Here is a 26,395-nt window from a genome sequence, read left to right as displayed (position 1 = left end):
AATACATCATTTCATACAAAGCAAAAATTACATTTTAAAAGGAGATCGAAACCTTTCATACAATTCAATCAAGCTGCGCCCCCAACCCCCAATTACTGCCCATTTCTGATAGCTACTACTATAATGGCTTTTACTTTCTTTCATCCAGAATTTAGTCATCAAGCCCCAGGCTTGGAATAGGCAAATCACCCATATGGTTAGGGCAGTCTCTTAATAAAATGATAACCCCTCTGTGGACAGCACCTTCAATCTTGTTGGGCACAATCAGATATGTGAAAATGTAACAGTGGCACAAAGCACTTGCCATCCTATCAAACACACCGTACATGTGCTACACAATTTACACACGTCACCACACCTAACCACGCAAACTGACTTCAATAGCACAAAGACAGAAGAAAGTCCACGACCCATGTAACGTTTGTCATTTCTTTAATTAAGCTGGCTAGATTTTCATATAGAAGGATACAATTCCCTATACCTATTTGAGCCCCCTATCAAAAACATGTTCATCGGCTTTATCCATAATCAATAAAAGTAACATCACATGCGAACACTTGGAAACATTCAAATGACGCAGTCATGAGACATTCGGCACAGTGACAAATGGCAAGGGCACCATAAAAAGCCCCACATTCTCCCTGATGCAATATTATTAAAACGAAGATTGTTTTCTATCATGTACTGTTCTATAAAATGACTATTTGTTGGGATAGGAAGCTTGCCTTTAACTGTACAGAACCCAGTTAAGCTCCTTCAGAAGACTCTAGTAGGATCCAAATGCTATATTCTGTTAAGACAAGATGGACATCTATTGCAGTCTTGCATTAGGAACAATTAGCACAGTTACGACCCAGCAGAAGATTACAATGTCGGTACAGATTTAATGTCGCGCACTGCACGCAAAGCCACGGGTGCTTCAAGTATCATCGGGAGATGATGTTTCAGAAAATGATCTCGCTATTCTGAGTAATTCAGCTGGTTTCTCTTTTCTCCTTGGGCAGTACCCATGCCAAGGCAGCAGGTGTGCATCCGTGTGAGCTGTGCTTTGCTCCAAAGGTCACCATGTGGGTTGCTGCTCTCCTTTAGGAAACAGAGAGCGTTGCACTATGGTCATCCAAGAGTGTTTGGCGCACTGATGTGGCAGTGACATGGTTTAGCCACTGGCACACTGATGTGGCAGAGACATGGTTTGGCCACTGGCACACTGATGTGGCAGAGACATGGTTTGGCCACTGGCACACTGATGTGGCAGAGGCATGGTTTAGCCACAGGCACACTGATGTGGCAGAGGCATGGTTTAGCCACAGGCACACTGATGCGGCAGAGACATGGTTTGGCCACTGGCACACTGGTGTGGCAGAGGGATGGTTTAGCCACAGGCACACTGATGTGGCAGAGACATGGTTTAGCCACAGGCACACTGATGCGGCAGAGACATGGTTTAGCCACGGAATGGTGTTCCTAGCTTCAGCATGGGCAAGCAGTGTGGCATTCATTGGGTCACCGGTCGCCACCTCTCCTGAACGGCATGTTGCCTTGATCTTTAGGGCGGGGATGAGGTTCCAGGACGGGACAAGGTGCATCTCAGAATCACAAATATAAGGTGTAGTTTTTTGTCTCTGCCAACAATAGTAGCACTACATCAATCGGCTGCTACTCATCGCTCCTACGCTGCCAAACATGTCAGGGGTTGATAGTAAAAAGTGTACCTTTAATACAAATCCATCATTTTAGGAAATATCTGTTTGACAGAAGCAAGGCTGTCTGTCCTCTGGGTACCATTATGAGTGTGGACAGCAATGGCGAATACAAAGTGGTAGCAGTCAGGCTGTGAAAAAGGCATTTCCCACAGCATCCAGCATTCTTCCAAAACACAACATTTAAGTAGAGTGTGTAAACACATCTCAGAAGACAGACGAGTTGGGGGCGCTTAGAGGTGTGACCTTCGTGACATCTCCTCCAAGGCATCCCCTATTATGGCTCTAAGTTCCTAAGTGTGCAAAGATTCAAAACCTCAGGAGACCGACCGGTGGCAAGACCCACCGTCAAGATCGCCTTGTAAGCCAAGGTGGTGGTGATCCATGTATGCGGTGCAGGGAAAATGGCCTGGACTGTGATCTCCCTTTAACTGACTCCTGTGATACCTACCTGCAGGAACACAAGAACTAACCATGGAAGAAAGATGAACATCTCCGGTAAGGCTGACACAATCCAAGAATCCAAGCTCTCCCACCTGGAGAGATCCCACCTCGTACGTCCATGGCACATTGCAGCCATACAAGGGCAGGCGCCTTGGGCACATGGTTGGGTTGTGGTTGCCCTCGCCAGCTGGCTTTCCCAGCAGCCGCGAGGCTCTGCCGCAGATCAGCCATGGTGTGGAATTAGAGGAAGCTGGAAGCCGTGCTTCGAACGGAGAAGCTCAGAACGGTTAGTCATGGCGAGCAGCAGAAAGGCACGGAAAGCTCAGACACAGACTGTGAACTTAATTAGAAACGTCTGTGCTGTGGTGGCGGACCTAGCAAGGGAAATACTGCCATTATCAGAATCACTTGCAGAGAACAGACTGTGCGCAGCCACAGAGGGCCGGAGAATATAGTGTGTCTAGTGTAGATTAGCAAGACAGATGACCTACACACTTTGGCACTTAAGAGAGGGTTGACAATCGCGAGCCAGCACGTTGTGTAACAGAACATCGCTACATCTGAGGCCATGCACTTGACTCACTTCTTTTCCACTGCTTATAATAGATCAGACTATTACAGCTACCCCACTTCCTGACAACACACTTTCCTGCAGAGTGGCTACCCCACTTCCTGACAACAGGCTTTCCTGTCACATGGCTACCCCACTTCCTGACAACAGGCTTTCCTGTCACATGGCTACCCCACTTCCTGACAACAGGCTACCCCACCGCATGTAAACCGAGGTGTACGCAGCGTCAGGATCTACCACACACGCGTATGAGAGTGGCTGTAGAGGTACCCATGCCAACCAAGCACGTGGCACAACCAAAGCCGTGAACTACTTCCTTTTATTCTGCCCTTAGGGTGCAGCTCTTTCTCACAAATAAGAGCTGCTGACCTACGTTTGTGTGTAACAACCTGCTCATTTCTTGACACATCCACCAAGCAGCAAATAATAACAAGACGTTTTCTTGACCTTCTCTTTGTTTCCTCCGGTATAATAAACACTGCTCTAATATTATGAGGTGACCCCTGGAGGAGTAGTTTCGACTTTGGGGACCTCTATGCCACGGGAGAACATATTAGTAGATCAGAGGCTTTGAATATTAACAGCAAAGTATCAATTGGAAAGAGGGTAGAGTACGCAACCGTGTTCGGTTCTTCAGCCAGACTCTGTGCTTGCTTGAAGGACTTGAACGAGCTGAGCTCCTTCTTTCAGAGAGGGGAGTCTTCTACTGTTTTCTGAGTAGACCTGATCCCCATGAGGGACACTGCGACTGTAGGGGGTCATGCAAACTCAGGAATGACTAATACGCATCAGTCGCATTATACGTTGAGGTCAGCTTGCAGATGGGTCCTTGCTACTGATGGGCAGTAGCCGAGTACCAACATCGGGACACTCCACCAGACTGGATGTGCAGCTCTCATACAGCTATTCCTCTTGCGTCTTCGTCTTGCTGAGCACATACCCTGCAGACTAGCTTTCAATCCCCGGGCGAGCAGGACAAGATCCAGTTGGACCAACAGAATGATCATCAGAGCATATGCCTTCTACTGCAGAGAAGTGGATCCAGAGAAGTGGATCCAGAGAAATGAGGATCAGCAGAGATGATTAGGCTAAACGTAGAACTACCTGAAGCCATAGAGGACTTTGTACTGTACGTGTGTGCGTAGTAACGATAAATAGAAGGCAGCGGTTGTATTTGCAGTGTCATAACCAAATGCTGCCCATTTTGTGCCACAACTTTCGGAAAGAGCTTCAGGCAGTTGAACACGGTCAGTTTTGCATGTTGTTAAGGCCAGGCAAGTCAAAAAGAGAATGCCTGACCTTCAGGATGAAACCACCGATTTAGGTAGCACCACCCAGCTGTCTCTTTGAGACCCCTCTCCCCTTAGATATCTAAGGGGCTAACGATGGTGAAGTCAGAATCTTTGCTGTTACTACTGTCGTCGTCAGGGCTTGAGCTGAGGTTACTGGAGGACGTGGAGCGGCTGCCCATCAGTGGGTCTTTAAAGAGTAGCGTGCTGGGAGATGGTACATCATTCCGGGCTGCTTTCTCAAGCGGTGCTTGCAACTGCGACAACACTGAGATGCCAATGCCGCTTCCTTTCTCGTCTTCTTTGGAAACCAGGACATAGTCATCCGAGGTCCTGCTGTCTGCGCTCAATGGTCCTCCCACTGCATCCTAAAACGAAAGAGGAGACCAGAGGTTACCCACAGATTATAAACATAAAGAAACGCCACTAAATACAAACTGGGGTACATTTTGATAAAGACAAGTTTAAGCAAGTAGACCTAAAAATGAACAAGCTACTTTCAGTAATGGTTGCCCTGACCAAAGGTGCCCTCGAGGGCTTGATCATCTTGAGTCTTTTGGTGGGGGAAAAAAGATTGAAGGTTGAGAGGCCTAAAATAGCCCTCAGGCCGCCTGTTCTCTTGGGCACCGAACAATAAAAAGTTTCTCCACCTTCCTTCATACTGCATGGGTGTCGATACACAGGTACAGTATCAGAACCATTTTGCCCCGCCAAAATGCATTTTCCCTTTAAATTTAGAGCGTGCATAGGGGCAGGCGTAACCACGTCCATCGGACACGAGACTGCATATTGGAAACTTTTTAGTATGGGGATGGTGGGTGGGACGTAGGGAGGAAAGGGGACTATAGATTGGGGTACTTCAGTCACTCGTTTGAGTAATCCTATGTCCCATCCCCTTTCCTCAATACTGCATGGGCAATTACAACACACCATTTAAACTGGGAGGAGGCTGAAACTCCATCTTCTTGGGAGCTGTTAGCAAACAGATTTGTCAGCACAGCCTGATCAAAAGCGGCATCTGTCACACAGGATTCTGACTCTGTTCAGCCGCGCCCTTAATAGAGCACCTCGCTATCAAAATCATATTTATCTTTTTTAGAAGGCAAACAATATAATATTTAAATAAAACCTTGTACTTTTGATTATTTGTTCAGTAGGCCCATGGATCCTACAAACATACACATAATAAATATAGTTTACTTTCAAATTAAACAGTTAAGGCAAATAAGTAACAAAAGAATGAAATCCCACCTAGAACCTGATGTCCAAACTAAACATACCATGCTAGCAGACCTATAAGCCAGCCAAACAGCATCTGTACATGTTGGTATTCAAATGTACGGAACAAAAGAAGCAGGTCTTCTTTGTTTGGCAACAGGTTGGAATTGGGCTACTCAAACGAGGATTTGGCAATAGAGGTGAAACTATAGTTCTAATTCAATCCAAATGTCATAAATAAGCAGACACAACCCTATACCGCTGGCCCTATCCAAAGACTTCCAATAGAGTGCATAGATGCCAATGTCACAAAAATACAAAATATGAAAGGGAATCGAACTAAATACACATCCCAGGTCGGCTGCATCTGACCCGGCTCTGCCATCAATGCAGTAATGCTTACAGAAAGCAGATGGCGATGCCCAGGTTGCGGCTTTATTAATTACACCCACGGCCCTGCCTGGGATAGGCTACTGCTGTGGCCTCAGGCCAGCCCTTATCGCATGGGCATCCATTCCTGCTGCTGTTTTGGTATTTGTAGGCTTCCGTAAGGGCGGTTACTATCCACCTAGCTATTGGGGCTTTGGAGGCCTGCGAGCCAGGAGAGGAACCTCCGAAAGTGACAAAAAGAGCTTCTGACTTTCTGAATTCTTTGGTCTTGTCCATGTGGAACTTTAGTTCTCTGCTCTGCACTCCAAGAGAACGAGGCTGGGGATGGAGATTAAACAATATATATGCCAGCTGGGAAATCTTAGCGGGTGCGCTGGAATCCTTACAATGGCCTGGAACTGCATACTAGCTACAAAAAACGTTTTAGAATCTACTTGAGTAAAATGCAATTGTGACGCCGTTTCACAATTCTTTGTTGTCAAACCTCTCACTTCAAATCGCTTTTAAAAAACATCAGTCATTTTAGTAGACTACTGGGGCCCACCTTAAGACTGCCTCAGCCTAACTCAACAGTTAGATGTAAAATGGCTTGGTTGGTTTTTTTTGTTGTTGGTGCTAGATGCAACTCTTCGAATGTGCACAGTTTCCAAGCCGCTCTGTTATCCTGCTCATAGTTGGTTTAAGGTCTTTTCAATAACAAAACAATTGCAGGCCCACATTTCATGCATATTGTTCTAAAATGTGACTTTTTTTCTCCCTTTCGAGAATGATCTTCACTGCGACTTTCTTTTACTAATCACTTCACTCTGATGAACAACTCTGTGGGACTTGGAAAGCTAATGCTGTCTTCCATCTCTGCACAGTATTTTCACCTGCTTCTCGTGTGACAACAGCAAATAAGAAGAATGCGAAAAAAGAGCCCCGGAGTCAGGTTTCGGTAGCATTTCGCAATTGACGCAAGGGAGAATCGAAACCCTGGGCTGGGTCCATGGCCTGTGTGTGCATCATAGACGCGGCCGGACCAGCTGCCAGGATTTGCTACTTACTACCTTGGAAATAGAGGAGTGTCATTCACAACAGTGTTCGCTGACTCATGCGCGCCAAACCTGTGAAGAAATTAGGAGGGAGGGGGCAAAGATTAAAGGAATGCAGTAACTTTGCAACGCCGCCTCACCCGTTCCTGGGTGTGAAGTGCGCCCATCCATTTTGTTCAGTGGTCGAAATGTTAATGTTATGTTAAAGGTATTTATATAGTGCACCGTCACCAACGGAATTGGTCCCCAGGTGCATATGCAAACAAGGGGTTGGGGAGGGTTAGTGGGGTGAAGAGGGCGTAGAAAAGTGAGATGGTGGTGTCCTGTTGGCAGCCTCAGTTCGACACGATGTCAGTCCTCCTCGTGTGCTGTTGATGCAATTTATGTGTTGATTGTTGTTGTGGTGAAGTTCGTGCGGTTTGCTGTGCGAGACGTGGTTGTGTGGGTTTTTGTGCGAGTTAAGTATGCAGAAATGTAAGCTTTGGGTTGGTGGGTTATATAATCCTTGAAATTCTTGTTCTATGTATCCGGTTGGCATACAGGTAGGTATATTCTTTCCTTTTTCTTTCCTGACTGTCTAGTTTCTAGGGCGGTGTCGTGGTTGGTTCCCATCTATCGTATTGCGTTTAGTACACATGGATGGGCGAGCATTATCCTCTAATCCGATAGTGGTGCTGTATTACCTTCACCCGCTCCCTCCTATCTATTTACTATTGGTGTTCCATTGCTGCCTGTGATTACATTGTGGGCAAAGGTGTTGTGATAGGCATCCTTAACTTCCACCCCCAATGATCTGTGGTTCTTGTTGGTATGAGACTTGGTTGTCAATCATTCCATTGGTAGGTGGATATGTTGTGGATGGTATATCCCTTACTTCTGTTGAGGGTCGAAGGCTTAGGGAATAGGTTTCTTCTCTCAGCATAGTTTCCGCTCTGTATGTGCCCCTATAGGCATTATTTCTAGTTATGGGATGAAAAGCCAGGATTTGACGAGTTTCCTGAATTGTAAGTGATCTCTTGTGTTACATATGCTCTTTGGTAGTTTGTTCCACTTTTTGGTGCTAGGTGAGAGAATGAGAATCCTCCAAGTTTTCTTTTGATGTGTACGAAAAGAAGTAGAACTATGTTGCTCCAACTAACCCCATCGCCACGCCCCCAACACACAATATAAACCCCCAAACAAAAACGGAATGCTCAGTGCAGTGCAAGTTTCAACTGCTTCCTACACTTTTATTTCTAAAACAAAACCATTCCGGAACAGTTTCTTTTAAAAATTAAAGTATAGGAACAAGCAATCTTGGACCACCGATTTTGTCCACGCTCTAATGATGTCCAATCAATATCTCCTTTCTAACCAGAACATAATGTCTTCAGTGGCAAGCCAGAATGTCTCTGCAGGATGGAGCTGCAGGCCACACACATAGACCTACTACTCAGGGGTCGTCATAAATTAAGCAATATAAATTTACTTGAGAGTTCTCTTTTGGGTGACTTTTGGTCGCATTGTGAGGGTCTATAGCATTTATAGGATATCTTCACTGCAATAGATATTAGTTTCACACAAAGAAATTGTACTCCTTTCATCGACTGCATAAGGATGAAAGGCAGAAAGGACTGCGCTGTAACTGGAAAGATGTCTGGAGAGCTCCATACATGTGCACTTGGTCCCGTGCGGTTAACCCTTTTAAGTGGCCTCTCCCATTTTTTTTTAACAGTTTCTTGCAGGTTTGCTCTATATTATTCTCAGACATATGTAAGAAAATAGGTTTTCTTCTGACATGCAATAGAAATCTGCATGTAAAATGCCTGAGTGGGACCATTCTGAAGCAATAATGCACACAACGCATTGGCCAAGTTTCTCACCAATTTCATACTTCACACCCTTGTTTCATTAAAATCTTCCAGAGAGTTCTCAAAACAGGTTCTTTAAGTGTTGGCTATGTAGCACGGCATTTTGCATTCCTGTACATTTGTAAATATGGGACTACAAGTACCAGAATGCAATGTAATGAGCTAGATAGATCTTTTCAATCCTGGCATGGAACCAACCAGTGGGGTTCACAACTAACACCACCCCCTCCAGTGCCTCACCTCACTCCCCTTTGAACCAGTCGGACCCTTAAATACCTGGCTACGCCTATTATATATTGGCATACTAGCGGGGGAAGGCAGGTGGGACGTATGGAGGAAATTGGGCTGAGGACTATGAATACTCTAGCCACTACGGTGAGTAACTTTAATTTGTCATACGTGCCATCCCCTTTCCCTCATCCTTGTGGGTGATTCCACCGAACAACAACATAGGGTGGAGCTGTGATAACCTGCCTCATACCTAGGAGAAAGCAAAAAGGTTCTTCAGACTGCCTTACCAAATTCAGCATCACGCTTGGAGCTGGTGTCCAGTGAGTAGTTCTTACAGAAGGCTGACGGGGTGGCCCAAGTATCCACCTTGCTGATGACATCTCTAGAAGCAATTCTCTGAAACGGGACTCCTGCGGCCCTGGCTCTGACCACATGCGCATTAATACCCTCAGGAACAGGACTGCCCATGGCTGTGGACGCCTCCGAAATGGCCTGGACCATCCAACAGGCAATGGAAGCCTTGGAAGCATGGGAGCCAGGGGAGGAGCCCCCTAAAGTCATGAACAATGCCTTGGACTTCCTGAAGGATTTCATCAGAGAGAGATACAACTTGAGGACCCTCTCGAAGTCCAATGAATGCAGGGCCCGCTCTGCCTCTAACTGCGGGTTCGGGGACAACAACGGCAGGCATATCTCCTGATTCAGATGATATGGAGAGACCACCTTGGGCAAGACGTTTGTGTGAGCAAGATGACCTTGTCGTCGTGAAATGTGTTGAAGGGCTCGCACAAGGACAACGCCTTCAGCCCACTAACCCTGCACGCAGAGGTGAGAGCCACCAGTAAAACTGTCTTCAGTGTCACCAATCGGATGTCCACAGAGGCCATCAGCTCGAAAGGCTTGTGTTGTAAAGCTGCTAGAACAACAATGAGGTCCCAGACTGGGTGTGGCCTATGCACCGGCGGAAAAAGCCTAGACAACCACTTAAACTGGGCCTTAACCACCGGTTTGGCCGCAGAAAACATGCTAAGGGGAATTCTAGTAAGCCCCAATGGTCGTAAAATAACAACAGCAAGTATCCACCTGAACTCCAGAACGAACCAGGTGTGCCGAAAAAGCCAGTACGTCATCCAGAGGACAGGTGACAGGGTCCAGACCCTTGTCACAAGCCCAATGGCAGAACCTAGTCCATTTACACTTATACTGGAACCGAGCTGAGGCCTTCTGGCCTGCTGAATGACGTCCCCGTTGTCATCTGAAAATTGAGCATGTTGAAGCCTCAGCTGGTCAGGAACCAGTCCGCCAGCGTCAGCTCAGCCGCGTCCGGATGCTCCACTGCCCCACCCCTCTGTGTCAGAAACCCCTGCTGGAGACTGGAAGGTGGACAGGACCCTGGGAGCACAATTGAAGCAGATCCGAAAACCAGGGTCTCAAAGGCTAGTGTGGGGTAATCAGGGTGAGGATGCAACCCACCGAAGCCTAGAACTTGCGCAGTGTCCGTTGGAGCAGTGGGGTGAGCGGGAATGCATAACACCTGCGGCTGTGTCAACAGATCTGGAAGGCATCTCCCAGAAACCCCTGACCCCATCCTGCACATTAAGTAAATTGGAGGGACTTGGAATTCAGAGGGGATGCAAACAAATCCATGTCAGCGAACCCACAACACTGGAACAGGGGCAACAAGGAGTCAGTGTGCAACTCCGACTCGTAGGTGTTGAACCCCAAGCGGCTCAGCAAGTTTGCTTCTGCATTGCTGTCCCCGGTAGGTGGACTGCTGAAATCCAAATCCCCTCTGTCAGGGCCCATTCCCAGATCGATACCGCCGCCATGCACAGGGGGGGGGATTGTTGAAAGGGGACAGGTACCACCCTGCTTGTTCAGGTAAAACATTGTGTCCTGACTAGAACAGACCTGTCCCTGATGAGAGTAAAAAGGGAAGGCTGCAGTCCGGTGGACGGGGTTCTCACTGAAACACTGCCATCCATCATCCGTCATCGAAGATAGGGCAGTAGGAGCGATGGTATTGGGACCTTGTCCGACTGAGACCCCGTCTCCTGATCCCAATTGGCTGCCAGGTGGTGCTGGAGGAGCCTCATCTTGAGACGAGCATGCTGTAACAGTGAACCCGCGGGAGACCATCAGGCCCAGAATTTGCTGGAACCATCATGCTGAGGTGGTCGAGTTGGACAGAAAGTGCACCACCGCCTTGAGGACGGACCAAATCCTGTCGGCCGTAGGGAACACCCACTGAATGGTAGTATTATAACACACCCCTAGGAAGACCTGTACCTGAGATGGGCACAGTTGTGATTTCCTCTGGCTGAGGAGAACACCATCTGATGAAGTATATCCGCCAATCTCTGGAAGGAGTGCACCACCCCTTCGGGTGCCCCCGCGCTCACCAGCCAGTCATCCAAATAAGGGTACAGATGATGGCCATCCAAGCGGAGAAGGTCCGCCACTGCGTTCATCAAGTTCGTAAAGACAGAAAGAGGCCGAAGTACAGCATCTTGTACTGAAAGTGGTACGACAAAATCGTGAACCGCAGAAATTTCTGATGCAAGTACCCATCTATCAACCGCAGGTATGCATCCTTGAGGTCCAGGGTACACATCCAGTCCCCTGCACACAGAGACTCGGCTATGTGCGCTGGAGTAATCATCGTGAAGTGTTCCATTGGTAAAGACAGATTTAGAAATTACAGGTCCAGGACAACCCTCAGGCCAGCCTTGTTGTTCTTGGGTACCGCAAAAATCCTAGAATAGTTACCGGAGCCCCTGTCTACAAGAGGATCCAATTCTATCGCCTGCATCTCCAAGAGTGAAAGGACCTCCCGTAAAAGAGCCGGGGGGCTGATCTGATGAAGAGGTGGAGAGGATGGCAGAGGAAGATTGAAGCCGTGGAGACTACAGATAGGATCCACAGATTGCTGAAAAGATGCTTTCAGGTGTCCTGGATCAGAGCCAAATGGCCCCCCACAGGCGAGCTGCGTTCCCCGACCCTGACATCACTGCTTCTTGGCGTCAGAGGAGGGGATAGTGGAAAAACCCATTCAACGTCCTCTGCTGCTTCCTCAGTTTGTCACTGGGCGACACGTCAGGCCTCTGTGTACCGCGGTCCCTGAATCCCTTTAAGCCAGAGAAAGCATGCTGCTTGAACCCGGTCCTGCCCTGTGACTGAAGGATGGATTTCTGCCCAGGTTTTGTCAGGATGGCCAAGGACTTGGTGGTTTGGGTGGAGGTTTCCCTCTTTGTCAACTCGGCATCTGTTGACAAATGAAAAAGGTCTACGCCCTCGAAGGGCAGATCCAGTATCCACTCCTGCACGTCAGATGAAAACTTTGTGGCGTGCATTCATGCCGTCCTGCTCTTCTCGACACCGAGGCACAGCCCTCTGCTGGCTGTGTCGATGTGGGAGACTGAAGACTCCATGAGGTCCTGCGCAATGGTCCGGGCAACTTCCAGACCAGCCTTGAAGGAGGCTTGCTTATCCGAAGGGAGATCGGACAGAAATTATCTGAGCTCCCACCATAGCTTCGGGTTAGCCGCAGCCAAGAGGGAGTCTGCGCTGGCTTGCCGCAGATGTAGCCCTGAGATGGAATAACAGTGCTTTCTCAAGGACTCGAGGACTTTGTCCTCCTTGGAAAGACAACTGGAGGTGGCTACTGTGGAGGAAGACGACGTAGACAATGGTTTAGAATACAATTAGGCTGCAGCCACCACTTAAGAATGAGACTGCAGGTAGAAGACCAGGAGGATTGGCTATACCTCCATCAGCCTGAACCTTCTGTCCAACTTTGGCCCTGGGCTTCTCCGTGACCTTTTGGGCCATCTGCAGAACATCCTTATGGCGAGGAATGCCAGACTGGATCGTGGTGCGCTTACCCAAGACCTCTGCTAGCACTCCTTGGGGGGCTTCCTCAGGCAGAGGGACCCCGAAGAACGCCGCCAGGCCCTGAATGCAGTTACGAAAGGCCTTAACATAGGCTGTGGGTTCATTGTCCTGGGCGTGATCGTTACCCCCTTTTTTACAGAACGAGGGGAGTCTGGGCCCTGGGACACAAGTTCTGCAGAGGGTCCCCCCTAAATCCGGTGCCAAAGACAGGTCCAACAGCTGTTGAGGGGGAGGTGTTGGTTTTACAGGAGGAGGTGGAGGGGTTTGAACAACCGGTAAGGTCTGAACCAGGTGAGGGACCGGCACTGGAACCAGAAGCGTTGGAGGAGCTGGAAGAGTACCCAGAGGAGGGGGCCGGTGAGACGCCATCTGTCAGATAATCTCCTTCACTATATCCATCAGGAGCCCCTTCATCTGAGGGGAACGCTCAAGGAAGAGGAAGCGCTTGAAGAAGCGGTCCTCGCAAGCCGCCGGGTCCCTAAGGGCACGGCCTTCTGAGGCGCTGGTCCTCCGCTCCTGGTCAAAGCACCAAGGCGCCTGAGGCGTGTAGCTGTAAGGCTGAGATGGGTAGATGTACCCCAGAGATGACCAAATGCTCGTACCATACAATCTGCTGCCGCTTCCAGAGAGAAGGGGACTGGGACCATCAAGCAAAGCCCATTCAATGGGCGAAAGCACGGGCGGTTCCCGAAATGAATCCAAGATGGCTGCTGGCCTGGCAGGCTCTGTCACATGCCTCTCTGCCATTTTGAAGCATTGCGCCCCGCAACGAGAGGCCTCAGACATGGGAGGTACAGCTCGGGACATGCACCCGAAGCATAAGCGCCGACCTAAGAGATCACTCTGGCAGGCGCTGAGCCCTTAGCCGGCTGGCCAGTAGTCATAACGCCATGACTCACAACGTTAGAGCGAGCTTCAGTACCTGTGCCGGTAGCTGTGCTGGATCGAGCCGAGGACAGACTCTTGGAGGTGGCACTCGACGATCCCATACCCCGTGGGGTTGAAGAAGATGATGAACTTCATTGCCCTTCCGAGGGACAGCCTGGTAGGGCCCCTGAGCGCCTCAGCGTGGGAGCCAGTGGCCTGGATGGCATAAGGTCTACTCCATAGCACCCAGAAGAGCCGCCAGGCCCCTTGGCTTGGGAGCCGGGCACCTTAGAGGCCTAATGCCTGCCACAACCTGAATCTTAGGAACCCCTAGCTGTGGGGACCCTGGGGAAGGAGTTGCCGAGCTGTGGAGCTGTGCTGGACAGAAGGCCTACCTTGTCTTGAGAAGTTGTCCTGGAGATGAAGTCCTTAAGGTGGGGAGGAGAAGTGTTGAGATCTCCCTCCACTGCGACAACTAATTCTTCAATGCCCTGTGACCGAGAGTGCTGCAAGCCCAACATGTGTCCACGCGGTGGTTGGGCCTTGAACACTTTAGACAGAGTGTATGGGATCGAGCGGTCGCATGAGGTACACCTCGTTAATCCTCCTGCAGCCGACATGTGCCCGGAGAGGTTAGCCACCGTAGGGAATTTAATAAGGTTGAACGAACAAAACAGGGAGCAAGTGGAAAGCTAACAAAAAGTCTCTACACTGGCTGCCAGGGAAAGCTCAATGTTTTGCTGCCAAAGGTTCTGGTAGCTGGTGTAGAAATTGAAAGCAGGATGCCTGCGTCAGCCAATAAGCAGGCGATCTTATTACTATCTTTCATTTCCTGCATCTCTAAGTTATGTAATGTTATTGTGCATTTGTATAGCACCTTATATACCATTGGTATTATCTCAAAGCGCTGGTGGTTGAACGCCCCGGGTAACCGTAGTCCAGGTCAGTGGAGAGAGTAGGGTAGTATATAGTGCTTGGGTGCATTCAGTATGCGTGCAGCCAGTGTGGTTTGCGCAGTGAGTAGCTGCATTCTAATGCTAGGCACGGTGCAGTGGTTGTGAGAGATCAGTGGAATGTGTGCAGCAAGGTAGTAGGCCTCTGAGTCTGCATTCTGGAGGCAGTGGAGCCTGTGTATGATATTGTGTGCAGCTAGGCCGATTATTTAGTGGGGTATAGCTGCGTTTTAAAGAGTGTTGTTCATGGAGTAGTGGTGGTATGTGTGCAGCTAGGCCGAATTGATTGAGGGGTAGAGCTGCCTTCTATTGTTTGTTGGTGTAAAGGAGAGAATGAGCATATTGGTATGAGTGAGTGTCTGTGCTTAATGGCAAGAGACCCCTATTCCTGGTTACTTTCCAGAGCCCGCTGAGCTGACCGTGTGTATCCTGCTGGTTCGGGTAATGGATCCCCGAGAGAAATTCCCTGACTAGTGCAGAGTTTGTTATGATTACCTGGTTAGAGGTTCCTCGTTTCTGAGGCATGGTTGTAAGTGCAAGAGGGCCCCTTTCAGGGTCCCTGGTCATGGTTTATAGCAGTTGGATGGTTATTCCTGACAGGTTTATGGTTTGAGTTGTGGAATTATATCGCATCAACGTTGTCCCTTCCGAGAGCAGGAGTGCTAGAGAGCGGACTGGTTGAAGGACGTAGTGCATATCCTCAAGAGACAAGCGCAAGTCCAATCAAGCATAGTTGTTATAGCGTCTCGGGTGAGAGTTCATGGCATTATTTCTAGGTAACCTGACTTGATTGGATACCCGATGGATGACATGATCTGGTCCAATCTTAACGTTTGAAACATAAGTGCTATTAGGCTCTGTGATAGTGGCCCTTCGTGTTAATTCCCAGATAGGTAAAGCTTGACACAGGTTAACAAGAACAGGCCCAATCGTATTTGACTGAGAGAGGAGCCATTATACGATGTGAGATTGTAGTTTTGCGCATTAGTTCACGGATATGTTGGCACAAAAGTGGTTGGCATCTCGTGGACTGATAGTGCTGTGCTTACTTAAGGGAAGATGATGCTTAAGTGAATTGTGGCAGAGAAATTACTCACCGTAGTGGCTTACGTACTCTTAGTCCATAGTCCCCTTTCCTCCATACTGCATGGGCGTCCCTTCCAAGGGACGGCAGACAGAACCTTTTTAACCAGAAAAAAAATCTTCTTCCCCTTTAAATCTAGAGGCGCGCGGGGGTGCGGCCCAGGGAGCATGTACTGCCCTGACTCCACAGCAGAGTGGGAGAGGTGCGCCGGGAAGGAGAGCACGTCGTCCAGTGTACACTACAGGGGGTCGATTTCTTTGGAGTCTGCCCAGTGGCAGAATCTGGTCCATTTACTTTTATACTGGGCCCTGCTAGCCTTGCTCCTTGCGCCCTGAATGATTTCCAGATTAGCCTTAGAGAGGCTGAGGCGCTGCAGTGTTACCTGCTTAGTTACCACGCTGTGAGGGCTAGTTTCTGAGGCGTGGGGAGGAGGAACCTGCCCCCCTGCGTGGCAGAAGATGTGCTGGGCCTGTCGGGAGGTGAATCAGAGGCATCTCCGAGAGGCTGAGCAGCTCCGAAAACCATGGCCTGTCCGGCCACCATGGAGCTATTAGAATGATGTTGAGTTGGCGAGACTCCTTGATCTTGGAAATCACTCTGTGAATCAGCGGTGTGGGCGGGAAGACATAAGCCTTCATGCCATTCCACTGCAGCCGAAATGCATCGCCCAGGGAGCCACGGCACTGTCCCTGCCAGGAGGCGAACTGAGGGCACTTCTTGTTGTGCCAGGTGGCAAAGAGATCCACCTGGAGATGACCCCACCTGTTGAAGATCTCTTGAATAACAAGGTCGTTTAGCTGCCACTCTTAATTGTCTGCTTCCAACCTGCTGAGCCTGTCTGCTTCCAGGTTCAATTCCCCCGGGAGATGGACTGCCGTGAGGTAGATGTCATTTTCCAGGGCTCACTCCCACATGCTGATTTCCAGTCTGCACAGAGGAGGGGATCTGGTGCCTCCCTGCTTGTTGACGTAGTACATGCTTGTTGAGTAGTCTGTCTGGATGAGGACAACCTTGACCTTGAGAAGTGATAGGAATGCTCTGAACGCTATCCACATGGCTTTCAGCGCTAACCAATTGATGTGGTATTCCTGTTCCTGTAGAGTCCAGGTGCCGTGGTCTGAGAGATCGTGGTGATGGTGGCCTGCGGGGCGGGTAGCGGAAAGAGCTTTCCCGCCCATAGGTTGCAGTCCCTGGACCACCATCTCAGGTCCGGGTGGACAGATGGAGGAAAGTTGATCATCTCGGATTGTGAGCCCCGCTCCTGGTTCCATGAGGCAGCGAAGTGCAACCGAATCCTCCTCATCCTCAATCTCGTGTGGAACGGCTAATAGGACCACCGCCAAGAGACACAGGAGATGCTGGTACCACCATGCCGAGGTCACCTCTCTGCAGTGGAAGTGGGTGGTGGCCCTCTTGATGGCCGAGATCTTGTCATCGGACGGAAATATTTCCCCGGGGCACGTGTCCCAGATGAGGGCGAAGAATGTCAGAGTCTTCGTGAGGTGCAACTGTGACTTTTGAGATTGAGCGAGAAGCCCATATTGTGCAGTGTGTTAATAAGGGCATGGGAAGAGTGGTGAACCACTTCCGGAGATGTAGCCCTGACGAGCCAGTCATCGAGGTATGGGTAAATGTGGAGGCCCTGCGCTCTGAGGAGGGCAGCCACCATATTCATGAGCCTGGTAAAGACCCTGGGGGCCGAGGTGAGGCCAAAATGAAGGACCTTGTATTGAAAATGGTAGCCCATGATCCTGAACCATAGGAAAGAAAGATGGGGTTCCCAAATAGGGACGTGTAGGTACACATCCTTCAGATCCAGAGAGCACATCCCGTCTCCCCGGCACAATGTCTCTGATATAAAAGCTGGCGTAACCATCTTGAATTTTTGTAGGGGCAAGGAGAAGTTGAGGGTGAAAATGTGCAGCACAACTCTCAGGCCCGCCTGGCTCTTCTTCTGAATGGCAATAATCCTGGAGTAAAAGCCCAAGCCTCGCTGGGACTTCCTCTACTACCTGGCTCTCTTCGAGCGACCGGATCCCCGCCAGAAGAGTTGATGTCCCAACTTGTGGGAGTGGAAGAGAGGAGAAGCTGGGATGGGTAGGCAGTACCCCGTGGATACAACAGATAGGATCCAGGGTTCAGTGAAATTCTGCCACCAGAAATATGCATGGAGAGCAAGCCTGCCCCCCACTGGGGACACGTGGACCCGAAGGGGCGTGTCATGCCTTCTTCCTGAGGATGTCGCGGAGGAGGGGGAATGAAAAAAGCCCTTAGCCCCCTCCCCTTTTTGTTGCTTGCGTTGGTTCTGAGACGGCGAGCGGTCTGGCTGCCTGGATCTCCGTTCCTGAATCCGCGGAACCCTCCATACGTATGCCCCCTGTTGGAGCACTGCTGTGAGTGGGTGCACGACTTGGGCATGGTCTTTGTCAAGATGGATAAAGACTTGGCCGTTTGTGAGTTATTTTTCTTTTTGTCCAGCTCCTCGTCCGTGATGGAGTGGAAGAGGTCCCCCCACTCGAACGGTAGATCTAATATGCGTTCCTGGATGTCCGGGTTCAATTTCGTGTCGTGTGGCCGTCCTTCTCATGTTCGTAGCAATACAGATGGCACAGCCAGAGGTGTCGATATGGGCCACGGTGGATTCCATGAGGTCATGCGCCACCAACATGGCCTCTGCATGCCCTGCCTTAAAACGTGATTGACTCTGCGTAGGGAGTTCCGGGAGGAAGTCCACAATTTCCCGCCCTAATCTCTGGTTAGCAGCAGCCAGCATGGCATCGGCTTGACAAAAGTGCAGGGACATGTTGGTATAGAGTTTCTTTACGTACGCCTCCAAGATCTTCTCCTCCTTGCCTAGTAGAGCCGCAGAGGAGGACGCTGAGGACGACTGAGGCTTGGAGTATAGTGATGCTGCAGCGATCACCGAGGAGTGTGGCTGAGGATGGGCCGAGAGCAAGAGTGTATCCCCCTCCATCTGCCTGTACTTGGCGTCCCGGCGTCGATTGACCGGCTGGGCGAGTGGGGCTTAAGCCAACCCTTCTTGGCCAGAAGACTACATCTGTCTGCAGAGGAATCCCTGTTTTGGAAGAGGGCCGTTGCGTGAGGACTTCATCCAGAACCCCCTCTGCCGGCTGCTCGACCTCAGGCTGGGGGAGGCCGAGGTATTCCGCCAGGCCAGCAAGACGTTTGTGGAAGGCCCTAACTGAGGATGGCGTGTCCGGATCCTCCTCCTCATCATCTTCATCCATGTCCTGCGGATAAGGAGGATCCTGCGGAGGTGGAGGAGTAGTTGGAGCCGGAGGCTGGGGCACCGGGACCACAGCCGGGGGCTGAGAAGGCAGCGGAGGCTGTTACGGAACAGCCTGAGGGGGTCGGCTGGGGAGCAAGGACCAGCGGCTGCACCGGGGCTGGGGGCATAGGTCGAGGCGCTTGTGGTGCCACTAGCATAGTCAGGAGGACTTCCCTGATGGCATCCTTGAGGATAACCCCCATCCGAGGTGACTTCATGAGCCCGTGGAACCTCTCGAAGAACCCCTCTACAATGGTCTGAGAGGGGGTAGGTGGTACCGACGGGTTAGCCGGAGGCTGCTAGAGCCGCTGCATACCTTGCCTGTATGGATGCAGTGGGAATCTGACCTGCGCATAAGAAGGATAGGCTGTCGGCCACCTACTGGGTGAGGCAGTCCCATCTCGACACTCGTTCTTCACCGAACTCCTGGAATGGCGTTGGACGGGTGCCTCTGTCTGGCCCAGCGACCATCTTGTCGAGCTGCCTGCCATGCGCCTTCGACGTGTTGCTCGGCTCGCTGGCCCAGCCTCCTCCAGGACTCTTGTATGTGGATTACGAGGCCTACCCTGCTCCTCGCTCGGGCCTAGGCCCGGTAGGTGTGACACCCTCGACCCGGCGGTTAGTAAAGCTGCATTTAGGCACTCCCTCAGATGTATTGCCGGTACTTGGGCATAGCCCCTCTGCCATATTGCTGGTACAAGGGCGGAGCCCCTCGGATGACGATTCAGTACAAGGGCCTTCCGGTCCCTCAACAATGCCACTGGGTGGATCCTGAAGCAGCCTTGGTGAACGTGCTGGTACAAGGACCTGAAAGGTCCCTCCCACGCGGGAGATTCCTTGGGAAGGAGTCTACTTTGCGGGGTGCGATGGAAAATAGCGGCCCTTCCTTGGGCCTGACTTGCTGTTTCACAAAGTTCTTGAGCTCCACTGGAGGCAACTTTTGGAAGAGCTCCCTCCACCTGGCTAGTCTGTTCTTCAGCTCTTTAGACGATAGCGAGCCACAGGCTGAACAAGCTTGCCAACCGTGGTCTGGGCCAAGGCAACGTAGACAGAGGGCGTGGGGGTCTGAAGTTGGGAAGAGCCCGTTGCAGGATGGACACCTGCTGAACCCTGTGGAAGTCGACATGTGCCGGGGAGGAGCCTGCCACCTGTGGACCGAGTACCTGAATGACAAAAAAAGACAGAGAAGAAGTATCCGCACGTGGAATTACATGGCCGAAGCCAAACCCAGGAGCGCTGGTGAATTCGGCATGTTCCCGTCGGTGCAGAAAAGGGGACTGAGGTGTGGCGCCAGAGGGCAGAGTCAGGGCAGCGCATGCTCCCTGGGCCGCACCCCAGCGTGCCTCCAGATTTAAAGGGGAAGATTTTTTTCTTGTGAAAAAGGTTCCGTCTCCCATCCCTTGGAAGGGACGCCCATGCCGTATGGAGGAAAGGGGACAGGACGTAAGAGTACATAAGTGCTCTTGGGCTCTAGGTTGGAGTCAGGGTATTCATTTCCAGGTTGATAGATACAGACAGACATTTCCTGGTCTTAGAGCGTGGTGCATGTCTGGTTGGGGATAATAAGCAGGTCTGGTCATCACATATGATTATAGTGTTGGTTTATGGTCAAAGGGTCTAATCAAAAGGTACGAAAAGATAAAGTATCGAATCAAAAGATTTGAAATCGAAAGTTTCGATATACTATTTTTAAAATGCAAAAGTGCATTTCTTTCTAAACCAATCTGTCGACAATAGTCATGGATTGGTTTCAATTGACATGCACTTTTACATGGTAAAAGTAGCATTTCAAAGCTGCTTTGGTTGTAACGTTGTAACGTTACATGGAGCTGTCCAGTGCTGAAATTACAGGTCTGGACAGCTCCATGTAACATTTCAGTTATTTGTGTATATTGGCATTTAAATGCCTTTTTAAAAAAAAAATTGAAACGTTACATGGAGCTGTCCAGACCTGTAATTTCAGCACCAGACAGCTCCATGTAACGCTGCAAGGTTTTAGTGTATATTGGTGGGGTTCCCCCCAGATTCCCCAACGCCACCATCCCACCCCCCAACCCAAGCCCCAACCCTAACCCTAAAGCAAGTTTCGAAAGACAAACTTTCAAATTTTTTTCGAAGAAATTGTCATTCGAAAATTTTGTATTTAGAAAAAAAAGATTAGAAAGTTTGTCTCTCGAAACTTTTGCATTCGGAAAAATGACTGGACACCAGTGTTGTTATGTCTGAGGATTGGAGTCATGAGCATTTAAGATTGGAGCGAGTGGCGGCATGGTCAGCTTGTTGGCACAAGGGGGACAGCTAGGCCATTATAGTTAAGACAGCAGCAACCTAGCCCAGAGCAGACTGATCCCTAGAGCTGGCTTCCGTGATCCGACTCTTCTTACTTTTCAGTGTTAATGTCATTCTAGCCAAATTTTGTCCCCTAGACGGTCCCTTATATGGTTTAGGGAAAGTGCCAAGTTTTCAGTGCTTTACGGTAAGCCATGTAGTCTTGGTTGTGTCGAATGTGGGGAGGCAGGGAGTTCCACAGTGTTGGCGCCAAGGCTGACTAGGCGCACTCTACAATCCTGGCTGTATTGGAGGCTGGAACCTCTAGCGGGAGGGTCGTGCTTGACCTTAGGTTGCATGTTTGGAGGTAAGGCATAATCTTTTTTATAGGTATATGGGGCCAGCTTTGTGCACTGCTCAGTGGGTAATGCATAGGATTTTAAAAGTGGCCCTTTATGCAGCCAAGGTTGAGGGTGGTGGAGATGGGGGAGGGGAATTCTGTGGAGGAGGTCCATGGCAATGGTTGCGGGAGTAGAGCTGTATTGCCACACATCATGATCTCCGCTTTCGCTGGGTTTAGAAGGATGTGGTTACTTGTCATCAATAAGTCTATATCTCAGACATGATGCTCGGTCAGGTCGTGAATCGGAGCTCGATTTGGGAATTCTCAGGATAATGTGAGTTGTCACTGTAGTTATAGCAGGTGTGCGAGCGGATGATCCTTGTCAGAGGAGTCATGTAGAGGTTGAAGAGAAGAGAGGCAGGCGCCTTGGGGTATTCCATTGTTCACTGGGCATGCAGTGGAGAGGAAAGGGGGGAGGAACATGATTTGCTGTCTGTTGTCTCGGATTCCTACGGAGCGACGTCGGTCAAGGAGGATTGAGTGGTTAATGGTGCCAAAAGCTGCAGTGAGATCAAGGGGAACAGGTGCTGCTTATCCTTCAGAGTCTGCCGAGACACTGAGGTCATCCCAGATCGAGATCATTGTGGTTTCTGTTCCATGGCGCGACCGGAAGCCTGATTGTGCGGGGTCTAGGACATTGTTGGCTACAACGAAAAGGTTGAGCTGAGAGTATGCAGAGTGGTCAATGAGTTTCGGCAAGAATCGGGTGTTGGAGATGGGCCTGTAATTGATTGGTTGGAGGGAGTCAAGGCAAGCTTTCTTTAGAAGGGGTTTGACGTGCGCTATTTTGAAGGGTTTTAGAAAGATGGAAGAGAGGAGGGAGTCATTGAGTATGGACCTCGCCGGTTCTCCAGCACAGGTGGAGGTGAAGATTTCTTTGAAAAGAGAGGCAGGACTGCTGCTGGATAGTACTCCCCGCCTGAGATAGGGTTGAAACAGGGGAAAGAAGGCATTACGGGGCGGCGCTCTCGAAGAGCGGGTGTTAGGCAGGGGTTGAGGTTGGTAAGTTTGGCATTAGAGGTGGTGTCCTGTCCAGTGCTGTGTTATGGAAGTGTTGAGGGAGGGAGTTGCAGAACGTTTGTGTGGACGTGGTGAGGGCCGTGGTGCAGGAGGGTATCACAAATTCCATGATGATCCTGTGGATCTCTTTGCTGCTGTGGTGGCAGCTCAGGATTCTTTTATTTTAATAGGATTTTTTGGTATTTCGGATCTCACATTTGTAGTTTTTCGGTGATGCTGGGCGAACAATGACTTGCTATGAGGGGGTTTGGATTCTTACCATTTGCGCTTGAGGGAGCGATTTTTGGATTTTGAAAGTCTTCAGATGGGGGAGAACCATATGGGGCTTGGTTCTTTGTGGGGTGATGGGGGGTGCAAAGAAGGAGTGAGTTGTTAAGCCAGGAGTAAAAGGATTCGATAGGTATGGGTCCATCTGTGACCAGGAGTGCCAGGAGTGTGCGTAGCAGGACTTCAGCCAGGTCAGGTAGTGCCAGCATTTGTGATCAGGTGGAGGGACAGGTTGGACCTTGGGAGGCGGGGGCGGTGTGCAGACAGAGAAGGATATGGTTCAGTGGTCTATCCAGATGAGAGGTTTAGGGGCGGACGCTGAAACAAAGTAGGAAGAGCTGAAAATCGGGAATTAGACCATTACTGCGCCCCCATCATGGCGACCTCCGAAATGGTCGACATTTTTTATTTCGACCCTCTTTACACCACATATATATGTGGGGGGTAATGGTATGTAATGTAAGTAGGGAGGGTTTGCGGGGGCATTCCCCATGCATATATATATGTGGTGTAAAGAGGATCACAATAAACAAAACATTTTCGGAGGTTGCAGTAATCATATAGTTTCGTAAATCGCATCAAGGATGTAGCTTCCAATGTGGGTGGGACCTGTGGTATGCTGGGAAAGGTTGAGTGCCTCTAGACCATCGACCAGGGGTTGGGTCATGGAGTTGTTGGGCACATCAAACTAGATATTAAAGTCCCCCATTAGGGTGAATTCTGGGTGCTTAACCAGTGTGGTTGCTAGTGAGTCACAGAGACTGTTGGCAAAATGTTGTCATATCCAGGTGGCCTGTAGACGAGTAGGAATCTGTGTGAGAGTGCGGCAACAGAGAGAGTTTCACTAGAAGGGATTTGCAGTTAGCTGTGCAGGGTTGCATTTCGGTGAGTGAGATGAAGATGTGTGGTTTGTAGAAGATGGCTAAACCGCTATCCCTGGTAGGTCTGTTGTGGTAGATGAGCGAATAGTCGGGACAGAATGCCTCGTGTGATATGTTTTGAAATCATCTGAGAACCATGTTCCAGTGATGAGAGCAGGATTGTCACAGGATAGGAGGTCAGAGATGCTGTGTCTGTTTTTGGCCACAGAGCCAGCATTAAAAAGGAGGTAGTCAACTTGATGGGATGTTGCAGTATTTCCCTGGGTGCGCGTGGCTGAGGGACTAGGTTGGCCTGAGTGACCGATGGGCAGATGTCAGTCTCAGGTGGGGTTGGGGGGGTAGTGTGGACGGTAGGGCCAAAACAGTCCATGTGACTGGAGTGGTGGTGATGGTTCGGGTGCAAGAGGTTTGTTAGAGAGTGTAGGGAGTATGAGGGGAAAGAGGATTTGGAAATAGTTCTGGAAAGGGGAAGGCATGCCATGCTGAGTGAGGGGAAAGGGGTTTATGGGAGTGGTCTGATGTTGGAGGTTGAGGGGGTGCAGAGTGGGGGCGGAGGGGCAGGGGGCGTTGGGTTTAGCAGGTAAAGAGAATGTTGGGCCGGAATGAGTAGAAGTGGGGAGTGGTGCAAGTGGGTTATGGCTGTCAAGGTAACGCCAGGTTTTCTTGGGAGTGGGGCTGGGTTTGGGATGGGTCAGAAGTTGAATGGAGAAAGGGTGCGGGTACAGGGTTTTTGGTACGAACAGGAGCTCCCCTCGTATGAGTGTTTGATAGGGTGTAATGTGCGGGGTTCCTTAGGGTTCTGGCAAAGGTGGAGAGAGTTTGGGGCTGGGGGGCTGATCTGGATGGAGAGTTCCTGAAAGGCGGTGCAGCTGTTGCGGTAGTGTTGGGGTAGTTGTGTTTGGAGCGCCAGAGAGCTCCCGTGGCTTGGGAATTGGAGGCTGAGCGGTGTGTAGAAGTGGGGGGGGGGGGTCTTTCTCACAGGTTGTCGGGAAGGAGAGAATGGGTGTGAGGAAGTGCTGTGCAGAGGTGCATGGGTGAGGGGCAGGGGAGGGTTGATTCTTGGTACGCCAGACAGCTCCTCTGGTCTGAGAGTTGGAGGAGGTGTGGTGAGAGGAGGAGGGGTGTGTTGAGTCAGAGTTTAAGGTTCGAGTGCAAGGGTTGGAGATAGAAAGGAGCTGCGGCGTGCAAGGTGGGTTCATGAATGAAGGTGCTAGTGTAAAGGAGGTGGGGCGGAAGGGGTGTTTTTTGGCTTGCCAGAGGGTTCTTTTTGTTTGTGGGTTGGATGCGTGTGGTGAGTGGCTGTGTGCGTGATTGATGCTCTGCGTGAGTGTGGTGCAGATGGTTCAGCGTTGTGAGGAGGCAGCAGTGGTCTTGGTTATCGTGGTGTTCGTGTCAATTTGGAATTGTCAGTCATGGTCATTTAAGGGAACACTGCATCCATTGAGAAATGTTCAGGTCTGAGTCAACAGCAGTAGGTACAGAGCGATTAGGTCTGAGGTACCTGGGCCAAGGGAGAAAACGCCCACATCGAAGACACTGCAGTCAAAGACAGATATGGGATATCTGACTAGTTGGAGAAGTGCCCAAATCTGATAACACAGCAGCAGAAAGTCAACAACTAGATGTGAGATACGTGGATAGCGGGAGAAGTGCATAAATGTGAGACAAAAGCAGCAGAGAGCAAGTAGCTATATGTGAGTGAATAGTGTGAGAAAAGGTCTGCATTTGAGACTATGAAGGCAGGTTGTAAATGGCTAAAATGTGAAATACCTAAACTGTGGGAGAAAACACCTAAATCTGAGGCAACAGCAGCAGAAAATAAGCAGCTAGATGTGAGAAACATGAATAGTGGGAGAAACGCCTACAATTGAGACAATTGCAGCAGGCGTTAAGCGGCTAGATGTGAGACACATGAATAGTGGGCGGAAGCACCTGAATTAGAGGCAACAGCAACAGAAAACAAGCAGCTAAATGTGAGATGCCTGAATAGTGGGATACAAATTCTAAAATTATGATGTAGAGGTTAACGGAATACCAATTACAATCCAGAGACAGCATTGAGTCATGCACTATTATCTGACATATTTATGTAATGAGCGTGGTAGGTGTTTTGAATGGAGTACAGTAATTGCTGAACTTCCAATCCCGTCCACCCTTACCTTATCAGTCACTGCTGGTTGACGGCTGCTAATGGCTTCACAGGTGAACACGGTCTGGAGCTGATTTTGCTTGAGCAGCCCTTTGCCTTGGGGCCCTTAGCCAGGGGGCTGCACATGTAGTGGGGCTGCCTTAGAGCCACGAGATGAAGAGGGCACCAGGCCTCAATTATGGGTTGGGGGAGGCCCGGAAGGCGGGCACCAGGAGGGTAATTAGGGTGGAGGAGGACCGCAACACGCACAAAACAATATCATGAAATTTCAATTTAAAACCCCAAATGAGGTCGGATGTGAGCAGGAGCTCGATCCGATGCTGTAAACCTGACCAGGTCTTGAGCTGCAGCGAGAAGGCACAGCGAGCTAGTTGCCGGCTAATGCACTTTCACGCAGTACATACCATCGGGCACCAGGCCCAATCAGGAGTCGTGGGAGGGCCGGGAGGCAGGCTCAGGGAGTGGGCACCAGGAATGGGAATTGGAGTTGAGGAGGACAGCAACACACACCAAAAAGCAATATCATGAAATTTCAATTTAAAACACAAAATGAGGTTGGATGTGAGCAGGAGCTCGATCTGATGCTGTAAACC

The 26,395-nt window shown here is 50.0% G+C and overlaps 1 protein-coding gene across 7 annotated transcripts in view; it reads right to left on the bottom strand.

Annotated features, from left to right (window-relative positions):
- Positions 1 to 415: 415 nt before the first annotated feature.
- Positions 416 to 26,395, bottom strand: part of TBC1D5 (TBC1 domain family member 5) — a 2,783,701-nt gene continuing 2,757,721 nt past the window's right edge. For all 7 annotated transcript variants that reach the window (XM_069648897.1, XM_069648892.1, XM_069648893.1 and 4 more), the window contains one exon: positions 416 to 4,372. In XM_069648897.1, coding sequence (XP_069504998.1) covers positions 4,079 to 4,372 — 294 coding nt within the window. In that variant the 3' untranslated portion in view covers positions 416 to 4,078. The remainder of the gene's footprint in view (positions 4,373 to 26,395) is intronic.

Source organism: Ambystoma mexicanum, chromosome 2q (assembly GCF_040938575.1).
Source record: "Ambystoma mexicanum isolate Mex_15411 chromosome 2q, UKY_AmexF1_1, whole genome shotgun sequence".
NCBI lineage: Eukaryota > Metazoa > Chordata > Amphibia > Caudata > Ambystomatidae > Ambystoma > Ambystoma mexicanum.
The sequence above is the reverse complement of the archived record's forward strand: the minus strand, read 5'-3'. Positions and strand labels throughout refer to the sequence as shown.